Below are 17,522 nucleotides of genomic sequence, written 5' to 3'. Positions count from 1 at the left end.
ATATCCTTTTTCTTTCTGTGTTCTATAGGTAGAGTTTGCTGATCTTGTTGAATTCTTTGAGCCTTTTTAAGGCATCGCTGATGACAGATATGATTGTTGAATTCTCTGTTTTTTTTTTTTCAGCTACAGAGTGGGTGAAAGGCCGACAAATGGACGAGGTGCTATCAATTAAAAACTCGTGAGTTTTTTCCTTACTATTACAAACAAGTTGTGTATTTTTTTTAATCAGGAAAGAATGAAATCAATGAATGACATTGGGCCATTCACGATGATGAAATAATGATGGTCGTGGTCCTGTTGTGTTGTTTATGTTTTTTTTTTTTTTGCCATATACAACAATTGAATGTATTTTTTCCTCCTCCTGATCAAAGAATGACATGATTAATGTGATGTAATTCCAGGGAAATTGCAAAACATTTGGCCCTTCCACCAGTGAAACTGCATTGCAGCATGTTAGCGGAGGATGCAATCAAAGCAGCCGTGAAAGACTACCATAAAAAGCAAGCCAAGGATACCGCTAATCCCGAGCCTGAGAAGGCTGCTCAAGTTTGAGAGTTGTTTCTCGTTTGTAGTTTGCTTTTTTCAAGTGCTTTAAGAAAACAGGGTGCAATGTGATTACACTTTTTTCTTTTGAGTAGTGGAGTGTATGTCAGTATGTGTATCTACCAACTTGTGATTCCTATAAGACTTGAAGTTTGTATTTTGTATTGTATAACAGATGGTGAATTTTATGACACTGTATAATCGTTCATTCTTTTGTAGCTTTCTTATGAGTACTAGACAGACATGCACCTTGAGATATCACTTGCTTCGCGGTGCATTGAAGATTACTTTCCGAGGTCATTAACGACCCATGTGTTTATTATAGTTTGGCTTCAACGGAACAAACGGGGATCATCTAATCTAATTCATTAGTCTACTCAAACGTGAACTTGAACCCAAACAAAAGTAACACTAGACTGGAAAAGTGTATTTTCCGATGACCTTAACACGGAGAAATATATGCAACATATAGGAGAGTCGGACTCAGAAGTCGGAACTTCTCACATAATTGGCCTTTACATCTGAAACTTCATACAAGACGGTTTCATGATCATCTAATCGTGAGACTAGGTACATACCTTCCAGCTAGATAAATGTTCGTCCCACATTATCATATGTGAGACGGTTTTTAAGGAGACTTACGGATTTTTATTTTGGAGGGTCAGTAACAAGTTGAAGATAAGAAATGGCAAAAGTGTAGAACTTTTTATGTAGTCAGTCATCTCATGAAAGTATATACCATCTGAATTTGATCAAAAGTTGAGAATTTAGTTAGCAACTGTCAGCAATCATCATCATCATCATCTGTCTTCCTCAAACACAATCCTTGATCACAGAATTTTAGTTTATCTGGGTAAATATCATATACACATATACATACATACACATATACCCACAAATCAGAAATAACATGCTGCTAATTATGACAATTTGACCATTGACCTATCTTTCCATTCATATTTTGTGGGCTCTTAAAAATACAGGTGGGATTGGTGAGACAACAATAATCTGCCAAATTTATTTAAAAAAATATTAATAAATTAAATGTCTGGTTTAGTGAACAAAAACCCAGAAGTAGTTGGTAGTGAAGAAGAGAGAAAAAGAGTGGTTGTTGAAGAGAAAGAAAAAGAAGGAACAATGGCACCACCTGTTTCTGGGAATTCAATTCATAGGTCAGGATCAAGACCTCAACTTGATGTTACTGGTGCTGCTATTCAAGGCAATTTTGAAGAAAAAGATCCTACTATTTTGCTCCCTAATCAATCTGATGATATTTCTCATCTTGCTCTTGATATTGGAGGTATTCAATTCATTCAATGCAATTCTCGACTAATTTTCATCTTGGGTCATTCGGAAACAGTCTCTCTTTTGTGTTGTTAGCACCCTCAATTTGCGGGAACCGTTAAGGCACTGGGGTAATGTTGTTAATTTGTGGTTGGGGTTTTTGGTTTTGATTATTTGATTAGGTTTGATGGGTTTGTGATTGATTAGTGCATTGATTGTTGATGATTAGTTATCAAAAAGTTGGAGTCTTTGACAATTTTGTTGTAATAACATCAAAGCTTTAGATGATGTTGTGCTTAGGAGTTATGGTAGTGGAGGTTTGGATTTGATTTGATTGATGATTAGGTTTAATGGGTTTGTGTTTTAGTTGCTTGATACATTGATTGCTGGGGGTTGGTTATCAAAAGTTGGTGTCTTTGCCAATTTTGTTGTGGTAACATCAAAAGGTTAATGTTGTGCTTAGGAGTTACGATAGTGCAGGTTTGGATTGGATTTGATTGATTAGCTTTAATGGGTTTGTGTTTTAATTGCTTGATACATTGATTGCTGGGAGTTAATTATCTAAAGTTGGTGTCTGGGGCAATTTTGTTGTGTTATCTTCAAACTACGACGGAGTATGAGAAATGAGAGAAAACGGCTTTGGATGGAAATGCGGTACTCCGTATAACTGAAGGTAGATTGTGTTTTTGGAGTTATGATATGCTTTGTGTAGGGTGATCATCAGTGATCACAATCACAGTTACAGTTACTAGGAGTAGATATGTGTGTTTGACTTGTCCATGCATGGAAGAGCCTTTAATTGAGGTCCTTGATTGTTTTTGGCTTTTTTTTACGGTTAAGAGTTTCTATGGTTTGACAAAAGTATCGGCAGTGACACCGCATTTATAGTGCTAAAGAGACACTGAATTATCAAGGTTTCAAAAGTTAATGTGCCTGCATTTCGAGGCGGTATCAGACACTATCAGCTGCATTTATAATGCCACGACGAAGATTAGGATCCGGTGGCTGATTCTGAGATCATCAAACTAAGATTTAGTACTGTGAGAGCTATTAGTGTTTTGTCATATTAATTTGGTAGTCAACAGAACTGAGACTTTCCTTTCGCAGATAATATGTTGTCGATTTTAATCTGAGATTGTTGTTTTGAGATTAGAAAGCCCCCCTTATATACTGTACGGAGTATTAAACAAACTGGTGAACTAGTATATGCTCATGTTAATGTTACAGTGCCAGTATTGTATAATTGTGAATCTTTTGAGATCTAGCTGAATCACGCTGCCAAATCAAGTTACTCTGACTTCCATGACGTCATATATGAACTGTTTTGGCTGAGCAGGATCTCTTATCAAACTTATTTATTTCTCAAGACATGAGGATAAGCCAGCGGAAGATAAAAGGAAGAGATCATTGAAGCAGAGATTTGGTATAACCAATGGTAATAGGAGGAGCTATCCCATACTTGGTGGAAGGCTGCATTTTGTAAAGTTTGAGACAGCAAAGATAAATGAGTGCTTAGACTTTATCAAATCGAAACAACTTCACCTCGGAGGTACACACTTTTCTCATGCCATGTTTGTTGTATTCCTGTATATTTCCCCTGTGTACCTTATTGTTACATTGAACCTTTTTCCGTAATTAGATGTTGTCTCTCATTTGGCAGGGATTAATTCTCTTCGTTGGCCTTCTGATGCTGTGCCTAATGAGAATGTCGTGGTTAAGGTATCTGTCCTTCTACTACTATGTTCTAATAGTGGGACTTTCTATTGGTCGACAGATGCTAGTAATGCTACCTTCTTTTGTTCTCTGCATGAAGGTTAAAAGGGCATTATCTATAGATTAGATCGGTAATTGTAATTTTATTTGTTCAAAGGCGACCGGAGGTGGAGCATACAAATTTGCAGACCTCTTCAAAGAGAGGCTAGGGGTCAGTCTTGACAAAGAAGATGAAATGAACTGTCTTGTTGCTGGGGCGAATTTTTTGCTCAAGGTGAGATCAACATCCAATATGTGTATATATATATATGTATCGTCATGTCTCATGGCTGATTGTGTTTCCCGCCTTAATTAATATAATTTTCGTTTAGAGGTGTAGCTTAAAAAACAAAACAAAATGAAGCACCTTCAAAATTCAGTAACAACTCCGACTATCTCTTAATAGGCAATTCGTCATGAGGCTTTTACACACATGGAGGGTCAAAAAGAGTTCGTGCAGATAGATCAGAATGATCTTTTCCCTTACCTTCTTGTAAATATTGGTTCCGGTGTCAGTATCATAAAGGTAAATCTTTTCTTATTTACAGAAACAACACATACCCTTCATCCTCCAAGAAGACCCCCCCGAAATTCTGCAGAAACAGCACACTTACAAATTACAACACTGTTTATTTTATGTTTATTAACATGAAATAGGTTGATGGTGATGGGAAATTTCAACGTGTTAGTGGCACCAATGTCGGAGGTGGTACATATTGGGGTTTGGGGAAACTGCTGACCAAGTGCAAGAGGTTAGACTCATGTTCTGGTGTTTCTGTGTTTTTTTTTTTCCCGCTTCTCAAACATCCCATCTTAATCAATATCTTATATAGAATGAGCATATTTCATTTGCTACAGTTTTGATGAACTTCTGGAATTGAGTCAGCGTGGAGATAATAGTACCATTGACATGCTCGTTGGGGATATTTATGGCGGTATGGATTATTCTAAGGTATGTTTAGTGTCTCACTTATTACACACAATCATCTGTACTCTATTCGTGATTGTGTAACATTGACTATTTACAGATTGGCCTATCTGCATCAACTATTGCTTCTAGTTTCGGCAAGACTATTTCCGAAAATAAGGAGGTTGAAGACTACAGACCTGAAGATATTTCCCTCTCACTCCTTCGAATGATTTCCTATAACATTGGACAGGTCAGTCAAATAAAGATTTCGTACTTGTAATTACAATGGTTCACAAAGTTACGTATTTGGAACTATTGGGTTTCCCCTGACAATTTTTAGAATTGCTAAAGTTTCTAGTTCTACGCTGTGTGAGTGTGTGCCTGACTTCATGCATATGCTTTTTTGTTATTTTCAGATAGCATATCTTAACGCTCTTCGCCATGGTCTAAAACGTATCTTCTTTGGAGGATTCTTCATTAGAGGTCATGCTTATACGATGGATACCATCTCATTTGCCATTGACTTCTGGTAATGAAATCAGTAGGGGGATTTTGAATACGCTGTGCTTGGAGATTTTCTGCTTTACTTCTCTTTTAAACAATTATTATACCTGAATCCTATTTTTCGTTACTTTATTTATTAGTTAAACAATTATACGTAACATGTAGCATTTATTCATTTCCACACATGATTTCCATGTAGGTCAAAAGGGGAAGCAAAAGCTATGTTCTTGAGGCATGAAGGATTTCTCGGAGCATTAGGTGCCTTTATGAGTTACGAAAAACATGGCCTTGATGACTTAATGGTTCATCAGTTGGTGGAAAGGTTCCCTATGGGTGCACCGTATGTTGGGGGGAAAGTACATGGACCTCCTTTAGGAGATCTAAATGAGAAGGTAAGTTTTCCGTAGACTAGTTAAACATAACATTGTGTTTTAAGAGTATTGTACCTGCTTCATAATTTCATATATGTCTGGTTACTTCTGCCTCCATTCTTTAGCGCAGCTGACAAACTAATTAATTAAAGCTTTTTAGGAGAGGCCTATTTAATTTGTTCTCGTTGCAAGAACTAACATTTAGTCGTGGGTCTTGTTCTGAGTTTGTTTCTTCTACTCAAGACCTTTTCTATGGCTTTTGTTTCAATGATATGGTAGTATTGAATATTGATTGAAGTTCGTCTTTTATTGAGGATTTTGGGTAAATTTCTCTTTCCCTTAAAGAAGAGACGAGAAAATATCCCCAAGAGATTTTAGACGGGAGAGTCATCATTATTTGTTATTGCTTGTAACTAAAGCTCATAAACCTTATATATGCAGATATCATGGATGGAAAAATTTGTTCAGAGAGGAACTGAAATTACTGCTCCTGTCCCCATGACTTCACCTGGAACAACTGGCCTTGGAGGCTTTGATGTTCCCTTATCAAGGGGAAATACTCTGCGTTCTGATGCAAGCAACTTAAATGTCGGCGTTCTTCACCTTGTTCCTACTCTAGAAGTGTTTCCCTTGTTGGCAGATCCAAAGACGTATGCACAATCATAAATCATGTTACTTCAGCTTTATTTATGATTGATCCAAAGATGTATGCACAATCATAAATCGGTTTAACAGGCTCGATCAATGTGCAATTGCTTTTTATATTCTCTATTTTAAGCTATGTTACTCTGTCTCTTCCTATTATCCATATCCTTTTCACACACTCAACACTTGGACTCTCTCCATTTTGATCCAAAACAAAATAATGATTTTCAACAAATTAGCCATGTCGAATACTTTTTAACCACTTTTTAACCGAGTCTTAAGTAACTTAGGTCCCAACCAAAATTCCTAAGACGGTTTTGCTACTAGAAGCTCTAATAGCTGTGAGGGATGTGCTACTCCCGTTTTTATTGCTTACTAATACCATTTATTTTTCTTGCTTTCTTTTAAACACGTGTAGGTATGAGCCCAATACTATTGATCTCTCGGAGCAGGGCGAACTCGAGTAAGTTATATGCCAGATACTCCCATCTTTGGTAAATAAAACTACCATCTACATGACATTTTTACTCATGGCTCTTGAAATATGTCATGTATATGCTTTAGGTACTGGTTCACTGTGCTGTCTGAGCATTTATCAGATCTTGTTGACAAGGTAAATGGTTTAAAGCCTGTTATTTGTATCACTCAAGAGTGGACCGTGGAGTATGCCTAAGGTCTGTCATAAACAATCTGGTCCTCGAGTCATTTCAAGTAAAAGCAATTAATGGGTAGGCTAAACAATGACTAGCTGTTAGCTGGAGAACTAATATGTAGTACCTCCGTTGCGGTCGTTTGTTGTCCTATTCCATTTTGGGGTGTCTCAGTCAATTGTTGTCCTTTCTATTTTAGGAATGCATTTGATGAGCAATTTGATCATTCACACTCAATTTGGTCCACTTGTCATCTAATAATTGGATTCCTCCTCTTTCCTTGGTCTTTGTGCGAAAACCAAAGAACAACAATTGACCAGGACCGAGGGAGTAATTCACGAAAAATCTCTATGTAGGAAAACCCTTTCGGAGCAATTGGATGTGGATTCTTAATAATATTCCTCTCTGAATGACAAAAAAACGTAGATTCATCATTCATGTAGAATTATTTGCAACTTCTTGTAGGCTGTGGCTAGCGAAGGCGGAACTGATGATGCAAAAAGAAGAGGTGATGCTTTTGCACGTGCGTTCTCTGCCCATTTGGCTAGGTATACTTTGATAGTTACATCTTACTTTTTTATTAACTTTCCACCCTCCTGTATATGATTATTCTTATAATCCAAATACTTTTATCGCTGTTTGGTTAAAAATCGTGTTAATGTAGGTTAATGGAAGAGCCTGCTGCCTATGGAAAGTTAGGACTGGCCAACCTTTTGGAACTCAGGGAGGAGTGCTTGCGGGAGTTCCAGTTTACTGATGCATATAGAAGCATTAAACAAAGGTAATTGCTTTCATCACGTGGGAATAAGAGCATAAATGTAAAAGAGAAACGGGATATGTGTCAAATGAGACTCTAGGTCCACTAAGAAGTCACTTCTTGGTTTTAATAACCTACCTTGTTACGATTAATATGTTCGAGGGTCATACAGCCTTGCTTCTGTTGTCTATACTCAGTTCTGAACCTATAGGTGATGTGTTGTAGGGAAAATGAAGCTTCACTTGCTGTTTTACCTGACCTTCTACTAGAACTCGATAGCATGTCTGAGGTAATAGACTCTTCCTTTGTTCTTCTTAATTCATTCTCAAGTAGCACGACAGAAGGGTATTGGTTTCTCCATGGAGCAGCTGATGAATTTGTTCCTTTATCCTATGAATGGTTAAATCATGGATTTGTTCATGTTTGCAGGAAAAGAGGCTGTTTACCTTGATAGAAGGTGTTCTAGCCGCTAATATATTTGACTGGGGATCTCGTGCATGTGTGGAGCTTTATCACAAAGGGACTATTATAGAGATATATAGAATGAGTCGCAAAAAGATGCAAAGACCATGGCGGGTATGTCTTCCATGACTTCCATTGATTTGTTTTGTGGAGTCCGAGCTATACAATTTCACAATGAAGAGTTTGAAGGCAAATGTTTAGATAGTAGTAAGCCCCAATGAAGATACATGCATCATTGTTTGGAATACGCGAGCTTATTTGTCTAATACACACAGGTTAACCATTTCAATGCAATAGATCTTACAGTGGTCATTATTTAATGTTTGATGGAAGGAAACCGCTTGAATCTTCATTTCCAAACGAACCAAAGACTCATTATTGTCTGGATTATGAAGGAATCATCATCACTGCCCTTCTTTTTATGTGAAGTAGCATTTGTTCGATGTTATTCTCTATGCATTTTACATCATGGGTCACTTGCAGATAGTTGTTAAAACAGGGGTAAGGTTGTGCATCTCCGACTCTGATGAGTCAAACCAGACGTGATTAAGGGGAAGGTTTTGAAGTACCAACATAATTTTGGAAGCTAATAACTTGAACTGGTACAGGTGGACGATTTTGACATGTTTAAAGAGAGAATGTTAGGAAGTGGTAACAAGAAGGTACCGCCTCATAAAAGAGCGCTTCTCTTTGTGGATAACTCGGGTGCTGATGTTGTCTTAGGGATGTTACCCCTTGCCAGAGAACTTCTTCGACGTGGAACGGAGGTAATATTGCTTCTTTTTGGTAAAAGATACAAGCACTGCAGAAACTAGAAAAGACATGTTAGAAATCGACCCTGTGAAAAAATATGATTTGTGTTCGTATGGTTGTGGCAGGTTGTTCTGGTGGCAAACTCACTTCCAGCATTAAACGACGTAACTGCCATGGAGCTTCCAGAAATTGTTGCCGAGGCTGCAAAGGCATATATACCTTATCTATAAACTTGCGTCCATCTTTTATTTTGTCAGTTATATATCTTAATGAAACTACGCTTTCTTCAAGTACTCCCTCTGTCCCGGTCATTTGTTTGTCCTTTTCCATATTGGGGTGTCTCAGTCAATTATTGTCCTTTCTATTTTAAGAATAAACTTGATGAACAATTTGATCATTCACACTCAATTTGTTCCACTTGTCATTTAGTGATTGGCCCCTTCTTCTTTCTTTGGTATTTGTGCCAAAACCAAAGGACAACAATTGACCGGGACGGAGGGAGTATATATTTTTAATCATGTAACTAATGACTTAAATCACTATTCATATCATTCTGCTCAGAGCTGTGATATTCTTCGGAGGGCAGCGGAAGCCGGTGGACTTCTGGTGGATGCAATGATAAACATTCAAGAAGGTTCTAAAGATGAATCGCCATCCGTGCCTCCTCTCATGGTGGTTGAAAACGGATGTGGTAGCCCATGCATAGACTTACGCCAAGTCAGCTCTGAGGTAGCTGCTGCCGCAAAGGACGCTGATTTGGTATGGTTTCCTCCGTGCTCTTTTAAAAGTTTGGAATGCTGGTTTAATAAGAGTAATGTTATACCTAGGGTTGTCTAGGAGATTGGAGAGCCCTCCCAGCAATTAAAATATGAGGCCTTCCAAAAGAATACTGTATAATGGGACGACCCTGGTTATACTATACGAGTACCATTCTTTCAATGATGTTTCTTCAATGTGTAACATGCAGATAATATTGGAAGGAATGGGTCGCGCTATTCACACCAATTTCAATGCCCGGTTTAGGTGCGATGCTCTCAAGGTGAGAACTTGTTACCTTGCATCATGAATGGAGGAAGGAATCGTGTTATTTTTGACATTAGTTCTCTTGCATTTCTGTTTCGTTACTTTTGTTGTCATTCTCATAATCTCATCCTACATGTGTTTGGCAGCTTGCGATGGTGAAAAACCAGAGACTGGCGGAGAAGTTGCTCAGTGGAAATATATATGATTGTGTTTGCAGATTTGAACCAGTCGACTGAAAAAACCTTTGCATCCAGGAATTCAGGACAGTGCAGCCAGCGTTTCGATTGTTATCCTTATGTCTTAAAGTCTCAAATTACAGGCTTCTACGAGGATATCCCTCATAGGTAGAAAGTTTAATTACGGCCGGATAATCTCAGATCGTAATCTTAATTGCTTGATAATAGATGCTTAACATTACATTATGTAAATTTCAGACAATACATGATAGTACATTCTTCGACTGTTTATATTATTTGTAACCCGGAAATTGGATTGGGCAAAACTTCTGACAAGTAATTTATAAATATACTCCCTTTGTTCACAGACTTTCGACAAGTAGTTACAATATACTTTCTTCTTTCTTTAGAAACCAATGAAGCTTTAACGCCCATTTGGTACAAGTTTTTATAAAAAGAACCGAATAAATATTACTCCGACGTTGATTAACTTCATACTGGAATAATCTCTATCTACTGTAAATTAAATCATGGCATTTGAGGAAAAAACAATGGAACCGTGAACCACTTCTCCTTGTTTTTGTCATGGTAAGTTATTCAAATATATATGAGACTAGTATGAACGATATTAATCAACAAGGGCGTTTGGTCTAGTGGTATGATTCTCGCTTTGGGTGCGAGAGGTCCCGAGTTCGATTCTCGGAACGCCCCTTTCTTTTTTTTTCCTTACAAACGCCTGGTTTTCAGGAATCATATACAAAATCAAGGCTTAACAAACAAATATGAAAGTTTCTATAGCTGAAATATTTTTTATTTTGCCAAATCACAGCAAAGTGGACTAAATTTTCGTCTAAAAATGAGACCATTGTTAGCGAGTAAAAACACAATCCAGAACACAAGCAACCAAAACTATAGCGCCGTGACTTCTTATACAAATGTTCGACAAGCATTACAATAGCGGCGCAATCAGCTTCTATTTCTTCTTTCCCTTTTCATTCCATTACTGCAACACCACCTGCTGCCTTAATCTTTTCGATTATAGCTGCCGCCTCTTCTTTCGTGACCCCTTGTTTGATTACAGCCGGTGCTTTTTCCACTAGGTCTTTCGCTTCTTTCAGTCCTAGATTGGTCAACGCCCTGATTTCCTTGATCACCTTGATCTTAGTTGTCGCGTCAAACTTTTCCAATTTCACGTCAAATGCCGTTTTCTCGACCTTTACCTCCTCAGCCGGAGCAGTCCCACCGGCTGCTTGTGCACCCAAGTCTAAGCCTTCTGTTGAAATCTTCTCCAACTTGGGATGGTTAAGACTCGCTCTTAGAGCAGGACCAATTTGAGCACGTTCTTCTGATGTTAAGGCTACGATACTTTCGACAAGCTGAGTAATTTTTTCTGAGGGTGGTGGTCTGGGGCCATATGGGTCATACATGGGAGGGTATTTGTACTTCATAGGCTTGGTTTTCTGAGCTGCATCAGTTTGAAGGCATCGAGCTTGGAAAGGAGCGCTTCTTTCTAGAAGTCCAGACCTTATTTTTAAGGTTCTTAAATGTCTAATGAAATACATGTTTCACCAGAGAATAAGGTACTACGTAAATCCGTAAATGTTATCCGGCTTCTTCTCCAATGACCCTAAACAAACCTGAAATAAAACAATGGTAGACCTGAAATAAAAGCAAAGGCTTGGAAGAGAGCTAAACAAATTAAAGTTTATGCCGCACATTTCCTGTAACAGCAAGTTTAGGATTTCACACAAGCCTAAAAACAACATCAATAACATCATCATCAAATAATACCCAGAGGAGTCTAGCCTACTGCTTATGGTAATGGACGGGGTGTCGAATGCACACAAAGTCACAAACTCATCCCTCTACTGAAAACATAAAAGATTGTTTCAAAAGTATACACTGAAATATGCGTAGTGTTTTTTGCCGGTTGAACATCATTCCATGACCATCACTCGACAATCCGACATGTCTTTAACACTTAAAAAAACATTTAGTTCTAAGCCAAGACACACATTCATGATTCTACAGAACCTAGGCACTTTTCACTGAGTTTGAAGAACATAATCCACCACATAACTACAGAATCATTTTAGTAAATATTGAAACAGGAGTTCCCAACTCATAAAGTCCAATTTCTTGTGTTTTACCCACTCCGCCTAAATCAGAGGAGTACTACTCGAGTACTCGTTGCCTTAACAACTAGACCTGTCAGATATGTCAGAAGGGTAGGTAACTTGGCAAACACAATAAACCCTTCAAAAAAGTAAGAAAGTGCAATAAACCTTTCAAAGTAGTAAGAAATTTCAGTAAACCCTTCATAGTAAAAAAACAGTAACACAAAAATAGTTCTTATATTTATAAGCAATGAGTACTATCATCACCACAGTTTGGTTTAACACCAAAAATTAACCTCCATTACAAGATACTGTACACAATAATGTCCTGCAAATTCAAATGTTGCCACCAAAAACTAATAGTTACGCCACCGCACTATGTATTACATCAATATAAACATGACCACAAGATACAGTCCCACAAATCGAAATTACAACAGTTCCTATAATAAGTTCATTCATGCTTCATACAGAGAGCTAATGAAAAACACATAACATATAGTACAAAAACAAGAAAAATGTCAAATGACTAATATCCAGAAAAACTTTTTCCTTGTAGACTATTGGTTTCTGGTACTCAAAAAATTAAGGCATCTTAGACAAATACAGGAGATTTTCACTTCGCCACATGAGGAGCTCCATATCCAGGATGAGTATTGAAGGGGATGGGGATGCAAACTATGGATATGAATGTGGCAACTTAGGAGTTTTATGCTGACATTCAGATTCAGGGGAAATCTTTGGCACTAATATCAATGCAATTAATGAGGGCTGGATCGAGTGAGGGTGAACGAGTGCTACAAGGGGAAGTGGTAACTGGGTATTTGGGGGAAGCATGTGTTTTGACCGAATCGGTTAACCTGCGAGGCTGCAACCCCACTCATTTAGCCCCTTAGTTTGGTCGAAAAGAAGTCTTTTCAGGTCATTATCGGGCCTGATCAATATTTTAACATATGCGCTGGTGATTTGATCTCTTTATGAAACAAAGACCAAAACACAATTTTATCCTAATCGAAGAGAAATTTTAAGATACCTATGCAGTATCTACCAGGTTACAAAAGGTGGAATTGCAGAGCACAAGCAGTAGAAGTAAAACTTTAAAAGCTTTGAGAGCCATCATGACCAATAGAATCTCCCCCCTCTCGGAAAAATACAACATATGGTAGTACTAAATGTTGAAAATGTAACCCTTACATTTCAACAGAGGGAATATAATCACAAAAACCTGAACGATGAGCTGGAGTAAGAATTCCCATAGATGGAGGCAAGGGATGAGAGAGTCAACATGGACCATAGTCGTAGCTGGGAGATAATCAAATACTGGAAAGAAACCATATTGCCATCATCCTTACTGAACTAAAACCTAACAAAATCGGAACAATAGGGCGGAACGCTCATGTTCATCTCTACTCCAAGTCTCATCTCTTTCACATAATTCTCTATCCCCGTCCCCGTCCCCTTCACCTCCCACCTCCCCCATGGTTGTCCAAATGCAATAATTCTCTTTTTATTCTTCTCACTCCTTGCCCTTTCATACAATCTTTCACTTCAAATTAGCTATTCTAAGTAAATCATACAGTTTCGACAAATAGATATATCCTTCGTAAATCCCAATGTAAACAACTAAAACACCACTGCCAAAACCCCAATCACATATCCCAATCAAATACACAAACCCATCAAACAAATTAAAAACCAATCCAAAGTATCATTTATCGGAAAATATCGATTAAATTCTTCTCACAATCAACAGGCGAGATTCAAATTTCAATTATACAGTCCAATATGAATCAATCAATGCAATATAGCAAGTACGCAGCGATTCGAGGTTTGGCAATCCTTTTGATTGAGAGACCTTAACAATTATACTGTTGTACATTACAATCACAAAAGCATGAAACTTTGAATCATACTAACTACCCTTTTTGCATTACAAAAATATACTTCACAAAATACCCTTAAATCTCAAAGTTACAATGCACCAAATGTTTAATTCTATGATGTAAAATCAAAATTAATCTAACAAAATCAACAAAAGGGAATAATTAGCTAAACCCTAATGACTAAAAAATGTGGATTAAGAATTAAACAGCAATTTGGAAAACAGTATGAAAAATAAAAATTGGGAGAAGTAGAAATGTTTTACCTTGCAATTGACTGAAGAAGGTCCCTGAGAAAAGATGGAGAAGTATGAAATAAAACACGCATAAAAGACGATAAATGTTTACTTAACTTAATGGACTAGTCCGCCTTCTTATGTTCAAGGCCCAGTGATAGTTTTAGATTTTAGCATGGAAAACCAACACTCTTGTAAAACCGTCTTATGGTAACACTACTAGACATGGTGAATAAATCAGGTTGTGTCGGGTTCGTGTTCGTGTCACATGTAATAGAGTCACAAACCCTTCAACTCAAACCTGATCCATTTAAATCTCGTATCGTGTTCGTATCGACCCACTTACATAAATGGGTCATCAAGGGTCAACCTTAACCGTTAATTTCGTGTCGTGTTTTCGTCTCATGTCAATATTTGAAAAGTATAAATACATTTATGGGTAAGATGATCAAGAAAAATTAGGATTAATTTAGTAAACAGGTCATTTGTGTCGAGTTTGTGTTTAGAGTGTTCAACCCAAATCCAACCCAATTAAATATCATGTTGTGTTCGTGTCGACCCACTCACATAAATGGCTCATTTAACTTCAACCCAAATCCATTAATTTTGTGTCGAGTTCGTGTCGTATTTTTGTGTTGTGTCAATATTTGTCAGCTCTAGGTAACACGAATCTAGTTAAAGATAATCCTATGTAAATGTGTTTATGTGTGTGTTTACCTCACCTTGAGATTTCAACAACTTGATATTTTGTGGTCATTATTATTGATTTTTTTTTATGTATGTGATTATGGTAATAAAATATTAAGTTGTCAAAATAAATTTAAAAGGTTTCGTAATTATTATGTGTTAATATTTTGTCTGAGTTTTATTATTGGATTAGTCTTATACTAGTATAGATCCCGCGCAAATGCGCGGTTTTTTAGATAGAAATATTAGAGAATTTAACAATTATACTATTGGTATTTAACTGCATTTGAAATTTAATTATAAAATTTACTATTAATAATATTTTGTATTAAGAGCTAGAAAAGATATTGTTCAACACTTTTACTCTGTATAAGATTGTCAGTTTTACTGAAATTATTTTATTAACTTTGTTTTAAAAAAAATATTGTTTTTAATTATATCAGTATATCCACTAAAGGCTTTTATAAATATCTAAAAAAAATTATCCAAAATTTAAGTTTTCATATAGTATGGAGCAAAGATAAATATTAAGTTAAAGTGTAAGAAAAAATATATCATAAGTAAGTTTTTCTTTTTAAAAGTACGAACAATTATTTATCAATACTCCCAACCTGTATTACGTTTGTATCAAAAGATAGAAAAATAGAGTTAATTAGAAAATATTTCCTAAAAAATGTTCTTGGCCATAGTGTTTAGTTCTAAAAATAATAATAGTAAAATATTTCTATCACATTGTACATATAATTAGTGCAATTCATGTATGTAATAAAATAAGAATATCATATTAATATGTCTATGCAAATTAAAAAATATTATCCCTTTTTTAAATGGCATAGAATTATTTATTGTATAAAATTAATCAGTATGGTCCAGTTGTAGATATGATATTATGAAGCCCATTTATAGCATAAGTCAAAATTAATCAGGATGACCCAGTTGTATATATGATGTTATGAAGCCCATTTATAGCCTAATTCATTTAGGCGGGAAAACTTTATAGATCTCTTATTCTTTTAGTTTAAGGGGGATTTGCAAAAATTGTTGGGAAGGATTAATAAAGTCTTGACTTTTTAAGATTGTTTAGTTCGTTAGAAGTTATAAGGAAGTAACAGTTTTCACATTTTGTAAATCACGTGAAATGGAAAAGAAAAAATGGTGCTTGGTTAAAATGTGAGAAGTGAATTCCACAAAAATTCTCACTTACATTCCCTATTGAACTTCAATTCATATGATTTGGGGTAAACAATCAACCCACAAATTTTGCAAATCCCATGAATTGCAATTCATGTATTTTAAAATGGGTAATCAAACGACTCCTTAAGTTTAAAAGAACATTGTTTAAAACTATTTCATTAATTTTGAATTCAAAGTTATTGTATATGAAATACTCGGTATATAACACGGAACTTTACTTGGCAATGTGATAATTCATCACAAGTTCTCATTTGTGACGGACAGTATCCATCACAAGCTTTTGACAGGTCAAATAAAATCTACATAGTTAGATAAAGACAAAGGCGCTCTAATTTTGTCTTTATCTACTCATGTGTGATATTTGACCCGTTACAAGGAAGACTTACTGATATAATTCATATTGATTGCTGATTACAACAACATTTTACAAGATGAGGTGATATAATTCATATTGATTGCTGATTACAACAACATTTTACAAGATGAGATGATGATATATCAAGTGAGAATTGTTGTAAGACATCTTAATAGGGGTACACACTTATCTTGGTGCTTGCAATTGGGTCAAATCAACCCCTAAAATGGGATATAGTTATGTTTTTCTAGGTTCTACGTGATAAAACTATGGGCCAAATATTATTAGATGAGTAATTGAGTAAACAAGGCATTCATGTAGCACAAAAGTTGTCCTAGGAAATAATTATTATTGTGTAGAAATTTATTCCTTAAGTCATTCTAACATAGTTGTCTTCAATATGTGTGGATTTGGATGATATTTCTTCCGTCTCAATTATTTATTTATATTTTATATTATCTGTGAGGAATATTTTAATTAAAAATAAACAAATGATGAACATGAGCCGATAGATTCATAGGTAAGTATCATAAATTTAAAAAATTGTCTTGAAGCATCTCAATTCTACGCGTTGACAATGTGTATAACAATTGATCGACTGTTAATTTACTAGCATGAACACTAGAATAATTCACGTGTTTTTGTAGTTTATTCTCGTGTATATTTAGGTTATTATAATCATAATTACAAAGTTGCTAGATAATATATTCATCCAACACTAAAACTTGGGAGAGACGGTCTCTCACTAAGTTATTGAGAGACCAATCTTTCGTACCCTTTTATTTGTATTTCGTACCCTTTTTATTGTTGATCTTGACATAGTAATTTCGTACCTATTTACATAATAAATGTACCCATTTTATAATTAATCATGATTTGTACCTATTTTATTACCTTTAGTACCACTTTTTCTTAAAATTGTACAATGGTCTCTCAATAAAGTTTATTAAGAGACCGTCTCTCAGGAGACTTACTCTCCATCCAAAAAGAAGATTCGTGTAGGATTGAACTGAAAATTATACATATTCGTGGAGAATTGGATACTTGTAGCAAGAATTTTAAACAAGGCAAGATAGGAATAAAAATAGTCGGAAGTTTATTATGCAAGTACAAAGTAGTAAGCAACTTAATGGCGAAGGATACAAGTCATATCCATGGACTACGACATATATAGAATCAAGAATGTTGTTCACTAGCTTAGAAATAATTGGTTTTTTTGAATC

The 17,522-nt window shown here is 36.0% G+C and overlaps 2 protein-coding genes and 1 non-coding gene across 3 annotated transcripts; 2 read left to right on the top strand and 1 right to left on the bottom strand.

The window, feature by feature from the left end:
• Window positions 1–1,198: 1,198 nt before the first annotated feature.
• Window positions 1,199–10,202, top strand: LOC141653142 (pantothenate kinase 2). The gene is made up of 22 exons (XM_074460808.1): window positions 1,199–1,843; window positions 3,164–3,376; window positions 3,488–3,546; window positions 3,698–3,814; window positions 3,986–4,105; window positions 4,237–4,331; window positions 4,438–4,531; window positions 4,608–4,739; window positions 4,906–5,018; window positions 5,193–5,385; window positions 5,806–6,014; window positions 6,428–6,472; window positions 6,574–6,622; window positions 7,125–7,207; window positions 7,324–7,440; window positions 7,642–7,705; window positions 7,846–7,992; window positions 8,487–8,645; window positions 8,757–8,840; window positions 9,193–9,390; window positions 9,599–9,670; window positions 9,801–10,202. Exons 1-22 carry the CDS (start codon window positions 1,588–1,590, stop codon window positions 9,888–9,890), a joined length of 2,709 nt encoding a protein of 902 aa, XP_074316909.1. The 5' UTR covers window positions 1,199–1,587; the 3' UTR covers window positions 9,891–10,202.
• Window positions 10,203–10,469: 267 nt separating this feature from the next.
• TRNAP-UGG (transfer RNA proline (anticodon UGG)) lies at window positions 10,470–10,541 on the top strand. The gene has a single exon. It is a non-coding gene; the product is annotated as a tRNA-Pro (tRNA).
• Window positions 10,542–10,599: 58 nt separating this feature from the next.
• Window positions 10,600–11,712, bottom strand: LOC141653143 (uncharacterized). The gene has a single exon (XM_074460809.1). The coding sequence runs from the start codon at window positions 11,390–11,392 to the stop codon at window positions 10,823–10,825; it is 570 nt and encodes a 189-aa protein (XP_074316910.1). The 5' UTR covers window positions 11,393–11,712; the 3' UTR covers window positions 10,600–10,822.
• Between the last annotated feature and the right edge of the window lie 5,810 nt (window positions 11,713–17,522).

This window comes from Silene latifolia, chromosome 4, assembly GCF_048544455.1.
Source record: "Silene latifolia isolate original U9 population chromosome 4, ASM4854445v1, whole genome shotgun sequence".
Taxonomy (NCBI): Eukaryota; Viridiplantae; Streptophyta; class Magnoliopsida; order Caryophyllales; family Caryophyllaceae; genus Silene; species Silene latifolia.
This window is presented reverse-complemented; position numbering and strand designations above follow the sequence as displayed.

Bases quoted from the DNA above. Each gene is read 5' to 3' on its own strand.
- LOC141653142 (XM_074460808.1), top strand. From the start codon at position 1,588: ATGTCTGGTTTAGTGAACAAAAACCCAGAAGTAGTTGGTAGTGAAGAA. The intron at 6,015-6,427 runs GTATGCACAATC...AAACACGTGTAG, and splicing joins TTGTTGGCAGATCCAAAGAC to GTATGAGCCCAATACTATTG. The intron at 7,706-7,845 runs GTAATAGACTCT...TCATGTTTGCAG, and splicing joins AACTCGATAGCATGTCTGAG to GAAAAGAGGCTGTTTACCTT.
- LOC141653143 (XM_074460809.1), bottom strand. From the start codon at position 11,392: ATGTATTTCATTAGACATTTAAGAACCTTAAAAATAAGGTCTGGACTT.